The sequence below is a fragment of the Protopterus annectens genome, chromosome 3.part1 (genome assembly GCF_019279795.1).
Source record: "Protopterus annectens isolate FY-2018-M chromosome 3.part1, PAN1.0, whole genome shotgun sequence".
NCBI lineage: Eukaryota > Metazoa > Chordata > Ceratodontiformes > Protopteridae > Protopterus > Protopterus annectens.
Window position 1 is genome coordinate 1,412,970,635 of NC_056732.1, and position 19,520 is coordinate 1,412,990,154.

The following is a 19,520-nucleotide window of genomic DNA, read 5'->3' on the forward strand; positions in this document are numbered from 1 at the left end:
TTAAATCACTAAAGCCTACTTTAGCTCATTTAATAAGTGGTAATGGGTGAGATATGGTATTGACAGTTTTGTCTGTCCCTGATTTTTTATGTTCTTTTTAAATCAGCATTCAGCCAGGATGCATTGTTAGACCTTATTTTTTGAGGTGATTTAGGGACATGTTCCCCTGTACAGCAAGTAAAATATTTGATAAGAACTAATTAACTGCATTATTCAGATCTGAAAACATATAATTAACCAGTTAAGACTAGGTGCCAGTTTTTCTTAGCAAGCAGTTGAGAGTGTAACTGTGCAAGGCATGGGGATAACTCAGATTTCACCCTTATTAAAATGTTCAAATTATCAAAAAAAATTAAGTTTTAAAATATGGCATGTTACAAATTAGCATATCCCTTTTTATATTTGCCACATAACAACAAGCATGGGTAGGAAATCCATGCCCTGTTACAATGTGGCGCAAGCAGTGATGTCACTTGTTGAGATGCAGCTGATATCAATATTTCCAAAATCACTGGTGGCTGAAAGGCTATCACCATCACCACTGATGTTTTAGCATTTTCATTCTTTGAATCAGAATGAACTTCATCAGAAATAAATTTAAAAAAAAGCACACAATTCAAATCAACCAATCAAAGCTACTAGGTAATGCATTGCTTAATCTTACTTAACTATAACATACTTTTTAAGGAGACAGTTTTGCTCAAGCTGGGATAAAAAATAACTTTTTAAGGGGACAGTGTATGATGGATGAGTTGCCTACTTGGTTTAGCAGATGATATCAATGCTTACAAGTACCCATTCATCAGTTAGATGAGTGAGTACTTAGAGAAACTGGGATGGTTTTCTGTTTTTATGTTCTTTTGCCTTTAATACTGGCAGAACATTAGATAATTTCACCTCTGGGCAGTGTTTGGAGGTAAACATGTCATACAAAAAAGTCATATATTTTTAATTGCTTTAACACTGATTAGGGCAGTGTGGTAATGAACAGTGAGAAGCAAATGCTACTCAAGTACTGGAAGGATACCAGATAATTAAATATGTGGACAGTCTTTGTGCTAAGTCTTTGTGCTAAAAGGTGAAAGCTATAGTGAGAACTGCATTTGTATTCCGCCAGGTTTCTTTGCGCTAAGAGTTGAGAGCTATAGTGAGAAGTGAATTTGTATTCTCCCAGGTTTCTTTGTGTTGAGTTGAGAGCTATAGTGAGAAGTGAATTTGTATTCCCTCAGGTTTCTTTGTGCTAAGAGTTGAGAGCTATAGTGAGAAATGAATTTGTATTCCCCCAGTTTTTTGTGCTAAGAGTTGAGAGCTATAGTGAGAACTGAATTTGTATTCTCCCAGGTTTTTTGTGATAAGTGTTGAGAGCTGTGGTGAGAACTGAATTTGTATTCTCCCAGGTTTTTTGTGCTAAGAGTTAAGAGCTGTGGTGAGAACTGAAGTGAGAAATGAATTCACTAAATGATAGCCAGTAAGTTTCATTCTTCCTATTTTTCAGGAAGCTGCTGATTTAGCACAGTGGCATGCTACTCTGATCCTAGTACATAGGGTTCTGGGTTCAAGACTTACTAGTGAAATGCATGGTGGTAACACAACATTTTATTCTAGCAACTTTACAGAATTATACAAGCAATGTTTAAAATGTGTCCCTGGTTTCTGACCTTTTGCCCCCCCCCCCCAAAAAAAAATGAAATTGAAAATAAGTGCGAGAAACTGTGCAAGCTGCCTATGGCTTACACTGCTGTCATTCTATTTAAAGTGTGGGTGTGGAAGTAGACTTTAATGATGGAAATGTTCTGAATTTGGCAGTTTTGTCATTATTGGTTCATATATTTTGTTTCATTGTTTACTAGAAGACTGTTCCAAACTACAAATATAAAACACATTTGAACAAGTGGTGCTGTATTATACAAGGAATATAATTTAATGCAATCAGGTTAATACAATCAGGAAGGTGAATCAAAGAATGCATATATGTATGCTTGCTCACAGGATGCAGGAGATCAAAATAGGGGAAGGGACCAGTCACCAATGGAGTCTCCAGGGTTTGGTGCTGAGACTTTCTGTTTGGCATATACATCTCAAAAGTAAAAGGAAATACCAAAAGGTTTTGGCTGACTAAGTCTGAGATGACTTTAAGCTAGGAGCAGTTATTGAATCCCCAAATGACTTAACCATCATGCAGGAAGGTTTGTCCTAAACAATAACTGGTGCCAAAATCATGAATTGAAACTAAACTCCAAGAAATACATTATCGTATCCTTTGGGAAGTCATCTACTCCAGAGAGCTGCCAAATTTACAATGCCCCTGAGAAATTACTCAGTTGTTTGGCATTTGGGAAGCTATGTGTACAGTGACCTAACTTTTGACCAACATGTGCCCAGAGTCATAAGAAAGTCTTTCTCTATTGCACAGCTTATAAACAAATTGAGGGTGACTAGATCTAGAGATGTTATTGTCCCCATTTACAAAGCCCTCATTAGATCAATCATTTTGCATAATGCCTGCTTTGGCATGTGTCTGTCCAGACATATGCAACAATTGGAATACTCATAGAGATACCTTACTAAAAGGATACAGGTCCTAAACAATAGGTCTTGCATGGCCCTCCTCAAAAATTTATCACTATACTCAGTATCCTACAGAGTGCTTAGAGGTGACATGTGTCTGGCATACAAGGCATCCTCCGACCTAATACAGATGGACCCATTGAACATCAGCAAGTCAAATGGCATCAGAAATACTCAGCCCAAGTATCTAAACTGAATGTTGTGTAAAACAGAGCTCATCCCTATCCACATTCAAATGCAACTTGGATGTAAGGATGGGTAATAGAAAATGTATTCCAGGATTGCCCCTCATGCCACTAATGGATAGAGACAGTTCCTAAATGCTGCATCCCTTACATGGGTCCCCTCAAATTATCTATGGTATGATCACATTTATTCTCACTAGTGCTAATATACAATTATCAGACATAGGATAGGTAAGACCAATCATAAAATGTTAATTCAAGCACCAAAAGGGAAATTGGCTAAGCTTAAAATGTCCTCCTACAGCTTCTTAGTAATGAATACTTCTTCTTCTGGCTTTTTCCTGGTTAGGGGTTGCCATAGCGGATCACCTGTTTGCTCATGATTGGCAGTGGAGTTTTACATTGCCAAGGTGCCAGCCCAGTGCCCAATCTTCCACAGAAGGCACACACACAGCCAATTTGGAGTGTCCAATCCACCTACAGCATGTCTTTGGGATGTGGGAGGAAACCGGAGCACCTGGAGGAAACCCACTTGACCACAGGGAGGACATACAGACTCCACACAGAAGACACCCCAGCTGAGAATCGAACCGGAGAACCTCTTGCTGTGAGGCGGCCTCACAAACTGCTGTGCCACCGTGGCCGCCCTTTCTTAGTAATGAATACAAGTGTCAAAATGTTGACAATGGCTAATCGGGCCTAATGTAACTAGCTCATATTTGCATAGTTAAATACTTTGTTACTTCTAGACTGCATCGGTACAGTTGTTTGTTGCTACATTACATCTGTAAATATTGTTTTGTTTTCCTTTATTAATCTCTTCTAGCTCTTGTTTCTATAAACCATTGTGCTGATCTTTTTAAACTGCAAACTACCTCATAGTGCATCATCATCATCAAATATATAATTGCATCTTCTACTTCCCTCTGTTGTTGTTAAGTAAATGAACTATCGCACTGCTCGAATTGTACAAAGAACATACAAAGGCCGTATCATTGTCATGTGTATTTATCTTCCCAAAGTTACACCATTGTTGTTCTGCAAATGAACTGTCAAAGTCTGAAGTGTACAAATAACAAAGAACTGTAACTGTCTTTTTAAACTTCTGAATGCCTGACTGACCTGGGTCATGGCTGAAAATAGTCTGTGGACCAGCCTGTCTAGCGGTCAGCAGCATTAATGGATACATAAATATACAAAGAACTACTCAGGCAGGTAGGTAGTATCCTTTGACTTTCAGCAAAGAATATTACCTGTACAGTCATTGTCATTTTTCTGGTGAGAGGTTGGCATAATAGTTAAGGTATTTACCTTACAGACACAAGGTGCAGGGTTTGATTCTCACATGGAATAATTGGCTAGACTTAAAATTGCCCACAAGGGCAGCTAGCCTAGTACTAATCTATGAACCTATAATACTTCTAACTCAGAAGAGTACTGACCAATTTGTCAGTGTCGGACTCGCTGTGGTCATCACTTAGTATCCATCTTCTTCCTCCTTCAGTACAACAGAAGCCTTATTTAACACTTTATTACCCCTTTTGAGTAAATGTAATTCTGTAGTCCTGGGAGATTCTAACAAGGACTGGGTTCCACTATACAGTGGACTTCAGGGTGACATACCAACAAACAATACCTTTGTGCAATTTGCTTCTTTACCTGCTAGACCAGGTAGACACACTACCTTAGAGAATGTACTTGTACAACCAATCAAAATAGATTTTCACTCTTTCCCTTCTCTGGTAAGTATTGCATTATTATCAACTTTTGGCCTTGAAATGGTCACAATTCATAACCAAATGACATTGTGAACAGCAGCCACATTTTCTAGTCCCAAATCTAGTGAGACTGCTGTAGTTAACACTCTCAAGAAGTTGCTTAATACTGGAACCTTTCTTAAATACTATCTGTGGCATAGCACCTAACGGGTTCAAAATTCCAGGGTCACACCAAGGTCAACCACACCTCTATTAAATCTAATGGTAAATGTTCATGTAATTCTGTAGGGGTTGTTTATGTGTTTATGCTGCCCTATGCCAGCACTGTAATGTTTTTTACATCGGGAAAACTAAAAGAAAGTTTAGGGACAGAATTTATGAACATTGTAGGGACATAAAACATGGTAACAAAAATAATGCTTTATTTAAGCGTATAGAAAACATTTCATCACAATGTTCTTTATATCATGTGTTCTCCCTGTTTGTAGTGTATTTAATGGGAGTGTTTGTGATTTCAAGTTATTCTGATGAAGTATTTTGTTATAACCTGATGAAAGTGCTCAATAAAATGTTTTGTACTACTACCTTGGTGGAGTTCCTGTGGTACTGTGTTCCAGGCTTGGCTCATTTTGGTGTTACAGTTTTTTCGTTTTGGTTTTTGGTTATTGTGATTTGTTGGGACCTGCTTGTAAATGGAGTCTTCTACTAGAACTATCACCTTGGGAAATTATCCTGTGGAGAACATTGGACTTTTAACCCAGCTTATTCAGCAATTTTCCCAACAAGCAGCTGGGGTTTCTTCTGGCATGACAGTGTCGCAACCACTAGCTACTCAGGTGGGTTGTATTTTATCAGCGCAGCCTATTTCACTGAACACTGTTTCGGAGCAGACTGTTAACGTGTCTTCCACACAAGTGGTGGCTAACAACGAATTTAACAAAGGTTGGTTAAAACAGGACCTTGTTTTTAATGGGAACCTGGGTTGTACGTCTGAGGTTCGGACTTTTAACCAGTCTCTCACTTGTTTAGAAAGAAAGATGATCAAATGTAAGAAAATGGAGTTGGAGAACCTATATTTTGTGGAGTGCATCAAAAACAAAGTGGTGCCGAAAGGGTTAAGACGTTGGACTTATCCAACTGGGCTATTAGTTGATTCTGCTATGTACAAGGAACTATTGGATTTGTTTGACCACCAGGGGTTTGAACTAATGGAAACTTTTATCAAGTTCAACCTCAAATCCATAGAGACCTTGCAAAATGAGATCATTGAACTTGATAGACTTCTGCACAATGATTTACTGTTTGATCCTTCTATTTCAGCCTACAAGGATGTTTTTATTAAAACAAACAAGATTGTAAGTGAGGTTAAGACCCGGAAAGAAAAAAAGATTGATAGGGACAGAAAAGCCTATGTTTCGGGTACGGCTTATCCTAAACCACCTAACCCTGCCTTGAACACCGCCCACCATTCAAGTTCCACCAATAGCGGCAATAAGGTAGGTGGAGAATCTACAGATGAATTAAACACTCAATTCCCTTTAGAACGGGATTTACCTCGGAGGTCCAAGAGGTTACAAAACCAGAGGCGAATGGGAAACAACGTACAGACCTCGAGCTACAGGCCCTCGGGGTCACCACGGTCCTCTTACAATCAGAGGAGGAACAAGAGGTTCACTCAGCGGAATTAAGGGAACTTTTTTCCCTACCTATCTAATAAATTTACTAAACACTCGACTTTGGACCTTAATTTGGTGGACGAGTCTGACAATTCCCTTTCGGAAGCCAATTTGGTATGTGTTTACAATGAAATAGCTGACTTTGTGGCATACAATTTTTCTGACCGTATTTTTGACCAGACAGTAGCAGATTTGTTCAGTAAACGTCTTAGCTTTGTGCCAGCAAGACGTTCCAACGTTACTGATCTTGCATTGGACCTTAAACTTTTTATTAGGAATTTAAATTTTAAGTTGCTTTTCAATAGTGTAGACGTTATTGCACATTGTTTTGGGTTATGGAAGAAAAGTATTTATAACCCTCCCATGCACAATTGTCTTGTAATGTTTGAAAACATTTGTGAGTTTGATTTTAGAGCACTGTTAAATCAAAAGAAGGTGAGCAATTTTGATAATTTAAGTATTGGTGAAAGAAATTTACTGTTAAATATTTCTAAGGATAAAACAGTAAGGGTCATGAAGCCTGACAAGTCATAAGTTTGATCTTTTAATGGGGGGAGAGGTTGTAGTAATGTGTAAAGAGGACTATGTTGACAGAATGAATCTTTTATTATTTGATGAAAGTACTTATGAAGAGGTTTCACTGCATTTTGTTAACCTGTCATATCACAGGATTGACTTAGTGTTACAAGATCTTTGTGACCAAGGTCAAATGGACCCAGGTCAGCTTGAGTTTCTTTTCAACAGACATCCAAAAGTTCCAATTATCTTTGGAATTCTGAAGATACATAACAACCAGTACAATCCTCCCATGATACCTATTGTGAGTGCAGCTGGTTCTAAAAAACACACGTTGGGGAAATATATTGATTTTGTTCTCAAGGATATTTTAAAAGAAGAAAGACACATTTGTGTTGATTCCTGGCAATTCCTGGACAAATGGAATAGTGCTGTGTTTAAGGAAAGTGTAAGTTTTCTCACAGTGGATGTTACCAATTTGTACAACATCATCCCACACACAATTGGCTTGGAGTGGTTTGAGGAGTTTTTGTATGACATTAAAGTGCTCAATAACAATGAAGTTGCAGTGTTAGTGACTCTGATGGAATTATTACTAAAAAACAATTTTGTTTACTTTGAAGGGCAGTACTTTCTACAAAAAACAGGCATTGCCACGGGGGCCATTTGTGCCCCTGTTTTTGCAAACAGCATTATGCTTATGTGGGAGAGAAAGTACTTGCTCAATTTTGAGTTTGCTAAAAAAGTGACAGTATATTTATGATATATTGATGATCTATTTTTTTCTATGGAATGATATGGGAGAAGATGTTACTACTTTTATTGATTATGTGAACAACACAACTAACTTCTTGAAATTCACCTCTGTTCACAATGAGCCTGGTATCAGTTACCTAGATGTGGTTATTAGAAAAGATTTGGACAGGAAACATTTTGTTAGTAATTTGTATAGGAGGCCTACATTTGTAATAGTATTTTACACTATGAGAGCAATCATCCTGAATTCCTTAAGCGTGGTATTGTAAAAGGACAATTTGTGAGGACTGCCCGGATGGTTAACACTGAGGATGATTTTCTCTTACAATGTGAGACACTCATTGAGTTGTTTTTGGCCAGAGGGTATCCCACTAATTTGATTTCTATGATAAAAAAGAGATTGTTTTTAAAAGAAACAATCAGAACATTTTGCCCATTTGAGGGGTTAGTACTGGGGTGAACATTACGAGCATGCATTGCAATAACAAGAAAACTGATCCCTCAAAGTATGCATGTCTCTTTGTGACTAGATTCTCTAATGACCACAGAAGTATTTCTGGGATTTTGAAGAAAAAACGGAAGCTAATTTGGAGTGACCCTGGAATTTTGAACCCGTTGGGTGCTATGCCACAGATAGTATTTAAGAGAGGTTCCAGTATTAAGCAACTTACTGAGAGTGTTAACTACAGCAGTCTCACTAGATTTGGGACTAGAAAATGTGGCAGTTGTTCACAATGTCATTTGGTTATGAATTGTGACCACTGCAAGTTCAACCACACCTCTATTAAATCTAATGGTAAATGTTCATGTAATTCTGTAGGGGTTGTTTATGCTGCCCTATGCCAGCACTGTAATGGTTTTTACATCAGGAAATCTAAAAGAAAGTTTAGGTACAGAATTTATGAACATCATAGGGACATAAAAAATGGTAACAGAAATAATGCTTTATTTAAGCGTATAGAAAAATTTGCATCACACTGTTTTCTTTTTGCAGTTATTGAAGGGGTGAAAAAAGATCCTAGAGGAGGTCCCTGGGAAGACTACCTAGAGTTTAGGGAACTTTGCTGGCAGATTAAACTGAATGCTTGTGGCACCCAGGTCTTAATGACAACATCAGTATTGGCAGCTTACTTAGGCTGCGTTCATATGTTGTTTAGTTGTACTATTCAAGGGCAGTAAATGTAAATACTGTATATATAAAAATCAACTAAAACATTTTTATATTTTAACACGTTATTAAATACTTGAAAATTTTTTTTAAGAAATTTTTATGTAGATTTTAAATTAAGAAAGTCTGCTGATTACTGCATCGAGATGTGCTATTTGGTTTATGTCATGTGTTCACACTGTTTGTAGTGTATATAATGGGAGTGTTTGTGATTTCAGATTATTCTGATGAAGTATTTTGTTATAACCTGATGAAAGCGCTCAATAAAACGTTTTGTACTACTACCTTGGTGGAGTTCCTGTGGTACTGTGTTCCAGGCTTGGCTCATTTTGAGGATCAGTAAACAGCCAACTCTATCACAGATCACTGAACTAAGTAGGATTTTACATCTAGGGAAATGAAATAGCAACACCTCAGTTATCACTGACTTTGATGACGAGTGTGACACAGAGGTATATGATTGGATGCAGGTATGTGGTAGAGGCAGGTAGTGAACGTAAGATGAGAACTTCAATGAGATCTGATTCCAGTCTCATACTGTCTGCCTAACAAGTTATAAAGGGGGAGGGGGGTCTGCACTGAATGCACAAGGTTGGAAAATGCACTTTACTTTAATAAGAAACTGGAACTGCAGTCCAGATACAATATTGCAGCAGTGGCAATGGCAGCCTAACCTAGGTGCACCAACTGTGCTTATAAGCATTTGCTACCTAGCAAATAGTCTGGCTGGTCAACTCATTTAGGTATAGAAACAATCTTAACTTAAGACCAGGTTTTATAGTGACTAGAAAGCTGAGAAAGATTAAAAAATGAGGAATTCAAGGACAACGTTTTAGAGCACAGCAACATATAGAATCTGTGCAGTAATCAGTGCCTTATCTGTTTTCATTCTGAAAGACCTATGATTCAGGCACTCCTCAAATCCTACTGTGGCATCTTTCACAAAGCTGGTGTTTTGCATGCCTGTAAGGTAGAGATGATTGCTAACATTGCCAAAAGCATTAATCAAGGCTTCAAAGATCCCATCACAGGACAGTCTACAATTCCTGCTTCGGAGGATAACATTACTCAGTATTCACAGTATGGCAGATATATATTTTCCTGTTCAAAAGTCACGCAGTGAATCACGTAAGATGACATATTGGTCAATGTACTCTTGAAACATCAATCAGTTAAATGATTAACTGTTAGCTGTCATATGTATTGGCAAAGTCAGCTTTTAAAAAGCTATTAAATATTTATGATTTACAAGTAAATTCAGTACAAAAAAATTTGCATGGAAAGGCTGTGTTCCTTTGCATCCTTCACACTCATTCTTAATAGCTATATTAGAACCAAAGTTGCACTACTTGGAATAGAAACGATTTTCAGGTTTGCATGGTGGTAAAGCCCCCCCCCCCCCCCCCCCATGTCAGGGATGCAGGAGGTCACAGTTTTGTTGCAAAATAATGTATTTCCATTTACATTTACAGCTCCATCATCTAATTGTGAATTATTTTTCATTTGTATATGATATTTTTTTATTTTTTTGCTTTTCAATACATTTGACATTTTGTACTTTAATATATATATTTAACTTTAAACAAAATTCTATATCTGGGATTCACTCTATGTATGTCACAGTGGTTGAATGCTTATACAATTTTTATCTATTTCAGGAATCTGAACAGGCTATGATGAACACTGGTGAATGAATGAGTGAGTGAATGAATGAATGAATAAGATATTTCCATTTACAAGTATTTACAAGGTGTGTGTAACACATTAAGCTTGTTGCAGATTTACAGCTAAAGGCCCGCTCCTTTACACCTTTAAAGAATGTGTTTGCTTACATAGGTTCATAGCTTCATAGGTAGGTAGTATGCTATTGGCCCAAGGGCCTAAGTAAGCCTAGCCAATAAGGTTCCCTGGCTTATGCCACCCAAGACAGTTAATTTCCTGTGCCCCTGTTGAACAGAGCCACAGAAGTGATACCCAGGGTGTAATTCCTATTTCCCATCCACTCATCAAGATTTTTCTTGAAGAGTGCTAATGAGGAACTTTGCCTGACATAGATGGGTAGCTTGTTCCAGAGTATAGGAAGTCTCTGGGACAGGAAGCTATCCCTCCAGCATGTCCTGTTTATTGTGGTGACAAGGTTTAGATGCCTAGAGCGTGTAGCTCGGAGGGATTGGGATTTCTTTAGGTGTAGCATGTCTAACAGCTCTAGGTTTAACATTGCTTTATATGTTAGGCAGAGATCTCCTCGGAGCAGGTGATATGCTACAGAGTAAAGCTGGAGTTTTTTGAGATGGTCAGTGTATGACATCAGTTTGAGGCCAGTAATCCTCTTTGTGAGGTACTTCTGTGGCCTTTCCAGCTGCTGCAGATGTCTTGTGAGGTACATTCCAAAAGAGGCATTGTACTCTATAACGGGTCTAATGAGTGTCGAGTAGAGGGGAACGATGACCTCTTTTTTCCTGGATGAGAACCCTTTTGGGATGAGGTGTGCCACATAGAAGGATTTCCTGATTACTGTGGTGATGTGATTATCAGAGGAGAGACTACTGTACACCTGGGTCCCAAGGTCTCTTATCACACATTCAGCATTAAGGAGACTGCCATTTATGTGGTAGTTCATGGGTACAGAGTTTTTACCAAAGGGGATGATAATGCACTTTTTGGCATTGAGCTTGAGGCCATGCCTCTGACACCAGGCATCTGTCTCAGTGCAGCCCTTCTGTAGGATGTCCACATCATTTGGGAACTTGACTTTGGCTCCCAGTTTGCAGTCATCTGTGAACTTCATTAGCCAGAGGCATTCTGTGTTAGCCTGTACTTCAGAGAAGTAGATACCAAACAGGAGAGGTCCCAGGACTGAACCCTGTGGTATTTCACTTGTCACTGGTTTGTAGTCAGATTTAGAGTCTGCAACTTTTGCAGTGTGGGTTCTGTCAGTGAGCCAATTGGCAACCCATCTTGTGACGTAGGGATTTATACCTAGTTTAATGAGTTTAGCTATAATTCTAGAATGGGGGATGGTTTTGAAAGCTTTGGTGAGGTCAAGATAGGCTGTGTGAACTACCTTCCCCTCATCTATGGCTTTGGTGACTGGCTCAAAGAAGTTGATCAGGTTCAGAAGGCATGATCTGCCTTTCACAAACCCGAACTGGGTGGGATCCAGAGTTTGGAGGTTACCAATGTCTTTGTTTATGAGTTTGATGATGATACGTTCCATGGCCTTGCAGACCAGGCTCGTCAGGCTAATAGGAGTGGGATAACTGTTGCTGTGTGCTATTCAGTGGGCACAAAGCCTGACATGAGACTATGATTGAACATGGTGCTTAGGTGGGTAGCCAGTTCGTTCTGAAGTTTGTGTAAAACGCAGCCTGGGATGTTATCCGGTCCCATGGATGCTGTGTTTTTGGCTTTAGAGAGTGCAGCTTTTACCTGTACAGATGTGATTACAGGGACTCTGCATTCTACCTGTATAGATATGGGCCCTTTAGGGGGTGAAAGGGGGGTATAGTTAGCACTGAACCTATCTGCCAGGATGTTGGCAATATCAGTTGGTCCTGTAATTTTCATGCTGTTGTGCTGTAACTCAGAGCAGATCAGGGTGTTGCCATTGAGATTCTTCATATAGCAATATAATGCTTTGTGGTTGCCCTTAGAATCAGTGGTGATTTTGTTTTCATAGCTAGCTATGGAGGATCTTATAAGGGATCTCATCTTCTTACTAAGGCTGACCAGGGAGCTCCTCCACTCATGGGATTTTACTCTCTTTTGCAACAGTTTCTTCTTTCTGTTATAGAGTTTGTTTATGGCAGGGGACCACCAGATTGGCTTCCTTTTTTTAGAGGATAGCATCTTGGTTCTGTTTGGGATAGCACGATCCATGCACTTGTGTAAGTACTTATAGAGTGCATTTGTGTAGGATTCAGCAGTCGTAACTGTATTGTTCATCTGCATGGGTGTCATGAAGTTCGTCACTTCTGTCTTAAGAAGCATGAAGTTGACTTTGGAGTAATTTTTTACCATGTTTTCCTTAATGGTGGGTGGGGGGTGGGATGCGGATAGCTAGGGTGATTATCTTATGGTGGGATCTGACCAACGAGGAGTTGGCTTTATGTGTGGAATACCGGTCACTCATGTTGGTAATGACTAGGTCTAGGATATTGTTGCCCCTGGTGGGGGTGTGGATAAGTTGATCCAGGGCATTGGAATTTATGAATTCCTGAAAGCGTTGAGCAAAGGAGTTGGTACATGAGTAGTTTTCCCAGTTAATGGTGAGGTAGTTGAAATCGCCCATTATAAGGGTGTTTGGATGAACCCTAATATTTTCCAGTATATCAAAAAATAAGGAGTGAGAATATTGGGGCAAGGTGGGGGATCTGTAGCAAGCTACAATTTGGATTGCAGTTTTGCCCAGAGTTAGTTGCACTTGGATAACCTCGGATGCATTATGCTGCGCAACTAGCCTAGAGGTGTGGATATCCTTAATGAATATGGACACACCTCCACCTTTGGTGTTCTGGTCCAAGTTAGATGGCCAAAAAATGTGGTATGAGTTATAGCCTGATAATGCAGGGGAGCTCTCTAGAGCCTTGAACCAGGTCTCAGTCACTGCACAGATATCGATGTTCTCCATTTTAAGGAGTGCCTCGAGTGAGTGCATTTTGAGATTTAGACTTTACTCTCAGTTTTTGCTTGCCTGTTCCTGTTACAGTGGTGAATTTGTCATTTGAACCTTGCCTAAAAAAGGCACTATAGGGGCGGCAAGACCTTTAGCCAATATCCAGAATCCCAGGGGTGGCAGGTGCAGGCCATGTCTGGCAAAGCATCGTGGTCTGTCAACCATGTTGTCCCAGGCAGATAGATACTGGATACCCTTAGAATGATACCAGAAGCTTAGCCAATTGTTGAAGTCAGTCATTTTTTCCTTGTACTGCGGAGGTGGTGAAGGTGAATGAGTTTAAATACTTGGGATCAACACTTCAGAGTAATGGAAGAGAGGTGAAGAAGAGAGTATAGGCAGGATGGAGTGGATGGAGAAGAGTGTCAGGAGTGATTTGTGACAGATGAGTACCAGTAAGAGTGAAAGGGAAGGTCTACAAGAGTGTAGTGAGACCAGCTATGTTATATGGGTTGGAGACAGTGGCACTGACAAAAAGGCAGGAGTCAGAGCTTGATATGGCAAAGTTGAAGATGTTAAGATTTGCACTGGGTCTGATGAGGATGGACCGGATTAGGAATAAGTGTATTAGAGGGTCAGCCCAGGTTGGAAGGTTTGGAGACAAAGCCAGAGAGGCAAGATTACGTTGGTTTGGACATGTGCTGAGGAGGGATGCAGAGTATATTGGGAAAAAGATGCTAAGGATGAAGCTGTCAGGTAACAGGAAAAGAGGAAGGCCTAAGATAAGGTCCATAGATGTGGTGAGAGAGGACATGCAGGTGGTTGGGATGACAGAGCAATTTGCAGAGGACAGGAAGAAATGGAAACAGTTAATTTGCTGTGGCGACCCCTGACAGGAGCAGCTGAAAGAAGAAGAAGTAGAAGACTGCGGTATCATTCTGGGTGATGGCAGGATGCTACTCAGGGCTAGGGTCATACCTGCCTGAGCTACAAGATCGGATAGCTCTTCCATGTCTCTTTTCATGTAGTCCAGGGAGGTACGTCTCAGGTCATTCACACCAACATGGACAATGACAGAGTCATATTTGTACTTGTTGTGGAATGACCTGAGTGCGTGGGTTATGTGGCGGATCCTGGCACCCAACAGGCAGTTGACAGTAACCGTCTCCTTGTTTAGCCTGGTCAGTGGGACATCAGTGTGCCTGACTATAGAGTCACCTATGACTAGTGTGTTGGGTGCGTTGTTTTGCCATATGGGCTGTGGTGTACTTGTACACTGAGTCTGTGCGCTATGTGTCATTTGAGTTGTGTTGGGGGTGGAGGTTGCTTGCATTTCTGCTTTGGATGTCTCTGTTGCTTGAGCAGATTATTATTGAGAGCATCTGTGAATGTTTTTGTGTTTCTATGTGTGGATTTTGGTGGTGTAGGTTTAGAGGGACTGTGTGATGAGTGTGGTGTAGTGCAAGTGCTTACCTTCTCCTCTTGATTGTCTATCTCAGTCTTGGTTGGAGAGAGCTTTACCTCCAGTTTGGCTAGATAAGTGCATCTCTCACAGGTTGTGGTGTTTGGTGGTAGGAGGAGAGGGTTGTCTGTGTACATGAGGCAATTGCTAAATTGTCCCAAGATGCCCAGGTTCATCAGATAGACAGGAGAGAACACTGAGAGCTGACCCTTGGACATATCTGAATAAAAAAAACTACTTTCCTCTAGACAAGTGAGGAAAGTGAGTATAAGAGCTGTTTTTCTCTAAGCAAGTGAGGAAAGTAAGTACAAAAACTGTTTTCCTCTAGGTAAAGAGGAAGGTTGAGTGCTGTAGTAATTTGTAGCTTATTTAGTGCTCACAACAAGTTCTGAACAAGTGCTGAGCATGAATTAGCAAATTCAAGTGCTAAAACTAAGAATCTGTACCTGGTTCTTGTGGTAGATGGACTACCTAGTGCTTACCACTCCCACTGATAAGCTAGAAAGCTTCCCTCCAACACAGAAAGGCTTTGGGGGCTCAGAAGTTTACAAACAGTCTTCGATTCAGCAAATCTGTATCTGGACTGGACTAGTAACAGGAAAGATGGGAAACAAGTGCAAATGTGGGCTTTTAAACCAGTAAGTTGAAAGAGATGGAAAAACTGCCAAACAGCCAAAAAACTACAATTTCTGGGCCACAAACCACTTTTGTGGTAGATAGGCTACCTAGTGCTTACCACTCCCACTGATAAGCTAGAAGGCTTCCCTCCAACACAGAAAAGCTTGGGGGGGGGGGGTCAGAAGCTTACAAACAGTCCTGGATACAGCAAATCTGTGTCTGGACTAGACTAGTTACAGGAAAGGTGGAAAACAAGCTCAAATGCAGGCTTTTAAATCAGAAAGTTGAAAGAGATGGAAAAACCGCCCAAATGGCCAATAAACTACAATTTCTGGGCCAGAAACCACTCTTGTGGTAGATAAGCTACCTAGTGCTTACCACTTCCACTGATAAGCTAAAAGGCTTCCCTCCAACACAGAAAGGCTTTGGGGTGGGCAGCTTTGCCCCCCTGCACCACCTTAGTCATATGTGCTAACCCTAATCCTGCCCCTAACCTCAGCTCTGTACGATAGTAAACTAAAGACCCTAGTCTGAACAGTACCACTTCACAAGACAGGCATGAACACAAATGTGCACACATAAAACTTAGCAATAACTAAACAAAACACAACACACATCTACCTTCTACTGTAGCTCTGACTCTAACCTTAACCTACAAACAACTGCACCCAGGTAATGAACCTCAATGCCAAAACTTTTGTAAAAAAAATATTCACGTACCTTTTGGTAAGTAATAACAGCATCACAAAAAAAGTTCAATAAGTATAATCAGAGACCAAAGAAATAGGTCTGGGATATGTCTGAAAAGGGTCTAAAATGATCCAGACATCCATTCTCTACTCTTCCTGCCATCACATATTCCAAAATCCAATGTATGGGAAGAAAGCAAATATACTGGTGATTTTAGTCCCTTTTAGATATGGAAATTATGCTATGTCAGTAGCTTAAATCCACATAACCTGTCTGATATACACATTGTACATTGTTACCAAATAATCTGGCTACCTCTTTCCACGTTATTGCTATATATGAATTCATTCAGTAATTTGGCCTACTATTAATGCAAACAAGTACATTTTCAGTCATTTTTTGATGTATATATTTTCCCTTTGATGACCAGGACAGTCCTACGGAGCAGACATCTGCTTTCACATGAGGCCTGGGGAGAAAAACACCAGAATTGACAGCATTTACACATTTTACGTGTGTAGAATATAGACAATAGCATAGAATTAAATATTTTACATGGACAAAACATAAAACCAATAAGCATGCAAACAGTTCTGTGCAAAGTTCTATGACAGCAAGAACATAAGCTTTAAATTTAGTAATTCATTAAAGGTACATCTCTTGCACATTGCCATGTCTGCAGACCCACAAACACAAATTCTGAAATTCCTATATGCCAACAGTCTCACCTGTTAGAAACATATACTTCCTTTAAGTCTTTTTAAATACTGAAAACATAAAAAATATGAAGCCCTGACTATTAATATTGGACTTCCCCTTTCCTAAACATCTGGGAGTACATCATCCCTGAATGTTACATTCTGTATGCCTTCAGTTTGTCTTACCAAAAACGTATGTCAGTACTTCTTACAGTTTCTAAAGGGAATCACAAACTCTTGTGGGCTGCTCAATGCTTGCAGCTGCCTAAAGACTATTTAAACAGGAAAATAAATGTCTAGATCCAACAACAAAACTGTGGTCTTACCATTCTGTATAGTGTTTGGAAAAGGGAGCTCTTCACAGCTACTTCAAAAAGTAGGTTGTCTTTAGATTTTACCAAGCAATCAATTTTAGTAGTCATTTCCGATCTGGAGTCCTGCAGCAGCTGGAGGCTGGAGCCTATTCTGTCAAACAGTGACAGTAAGGCAAGAGGGAATCCTGGATGAGACAGCTGTCCACAGGGCACACACACACACAAACACACACACACACACACACACACACACACACACACACACACACACACACACACACACACACACACTCACCCCTAGTGGGGAAATGGGCAAACTCTGCATGGAAAGTACCCTCAGCCAGGAACTCAAACAAAGAACTCAGTGCTATGATGCAGTAATTTTAACAGTTGCACCACTGGTCCTCCCCTCATTTAGTCCCCTAACAACAACGTCTCAAATATAAAGTATTTGAAATATTGAGAGTTTTATTCTATTTTTGTAATGTTAGTTAGTACTTCAACAAGTCAAATCTGAAAAAGGAGCACTCTTTTTGTTTTGTTCTGTCCTTTGTTCTTTTGTTTTATTACTAATTCTTCTACTCTGTTGGCCTTTCTTTTTAAAAAAATTATAAAGAGTTATAGATAATAAAAGCATAATAAACTAAAGTATTGTATCTGAATTGCTGTATGAACTAGATTGCATGTAATATTGTAAATAATAATGGAATACCTCATGCTGTTTGAAAATCTTCTTGTCCTTGAATTGCACCTCATTCCAGATGACCTCCACTCCTTCCTCTGTGTCCATGGCCAGGAATGCACTCTCAATCCCAGGAACGTTCCCTTGGTTCATCTGAAACACATAGAATATTACAGAATTATAGGGCAGTGCTGAAACTTAATGTGGGTGGATATAAGACAACAAAGCTAGCATATGTGCTGTTGTTAGAATTCTGAGTTTATGAATGGCTCATAATTTGATCACTAGACAGAGAAGAACAAAGGTATTAGACCTACCTTATTTGATGGTTATCTCTCTTACCATGTAACACAGCTATTTTCACTGTTGAATGACAATCCTTAATACACTATCAATAAGGCAGAAGTTGCTTCTGTCTTATTAGAAGAAATATGTTTCTGTAACTATGATCTAGCACTGGACTTTGTTTTTTTTACTAATGATTGTTTAAACATACTCAGATTATAAATTTTATTCTAATTTTGCTGTATAAACATTGTCCATTTACTCTTGTTCATAGTACAATCAGCTCTTGTAGCCTTTAAATGAATGCACAGAGTATTAAAAAGCTGAAGATGTCTGCTGAGAAACTTGTTAAATTTCTTTTTCAACATTTACAGTCCTAGATGCAGTCATTTTCCAGTCATAGAATCTCTGGACTTATTCAGTTTGAATGTCACTATTTTTATTATGAAAGGACTACTGGACTGCTAGTGCTCACCTTTTTGCGTTCTTCTCAACTTAATGATTGGAAAAAGTACAATTCACATAAAGTGATATAGGCTAGGCATGCAGCAATTAACCTGTGATATGAGACTATGTATATTTAAAGGATGTCCTGTGTCAGGTTGCATCTGGCCAGCATGTTTATTTTGTTTATTTTTATTAAGTTGTGGAAAGCAGGCAATGATTACTAGACCCAACTGCCTGTCTTAAATAGTGACCAGAAAACATTTTTTTTCCCTGTTGTAGTGATTCACTGACAGTCAAGGAACATAACAGTCAGTGCTGTTAAAATCAAACCCAGTTTTGCAGGTACGGAGCATCTTGTTTGGAGAATGCACTGACTCACTATAATGTACTGTTTCAGATTTTTTTCCCACAGCTAAGATGCATTTTATTACAGCAGATGTAAATGAAGCATCTGATTAATTGTAGCTTATGTTAAATATTTCTTCAAAAAGAATTTAAAAAATGGTTCATGTCCTATTGCAAGCTTTAGCCAGCAGAATCAATGTGCAATATCTAGGGGTTTTAGTCAAGTGATGAAAACCATTTAGTTTCTTAGGAAGCCTATGTAAGACTGTCATTACCCCTGGAGAATTACCTTGCAGCCTCCGCTGTTTTGGTGAAATTTCACAACAGGTTGCATTAATATGTATGAAGGTATAAACGCGATTATTTACTTATTCATCTACTCAGTGTCTGAGTAAATGAGCTATAACACGGGTCCTTTTCATCCATAACCCAGAAAAATTAATAAATTATTCAGAAAGGACTGCAAGGCAAAGAAATACATGCAAAATTAAAGTATTCACTAGAAGGAAAGAGACCACCAGCACAAATAGTCCTTCAGTGCTTAGTTCATTTTCTACATGCCATATACCAAGAAACATTTAATGAAATACATGTACATTTCATGAATATCTAGTCGTCATATTTTAGTGCACATGCAAGTTTTGTAAATGTGCTTCCTTTTAACCATATCACAAGAATTACCTATTCAGTAGTCCGTAGTTCATCATTTAGAAGATTATTTTTTTTTGGGGGGACGGACACATCAGCTGGAATCTAACAACCGCAGACATAAATACC

General features: G+C 39.3%; 1 protein-coding gene across 2 annotated transcripts in view; it reads right to left on the minus strand.

Annotated features, from left to right (window-relative positions):
* Positions 1-19,520, minus strand: part of NRBP2 (nuclear receptor binding protein 2) — a 1,106,111-nt gene that overhangs the window by 574,767 nt on the left and 511,824 nt on the right. For both annotated transcript variants that reach the window (XM_044067493.1, XM_044067492.1), the window contains exon 2: positions 17,697-17,819. In XM_044067493.1, the coding sequence (XP_043923428.1) occupies positions 17,697-17,819 (123 nt within the window). The remainder of the gene's footprint in view (positions 1-17,696; positions 17,820-19,520) is intronic.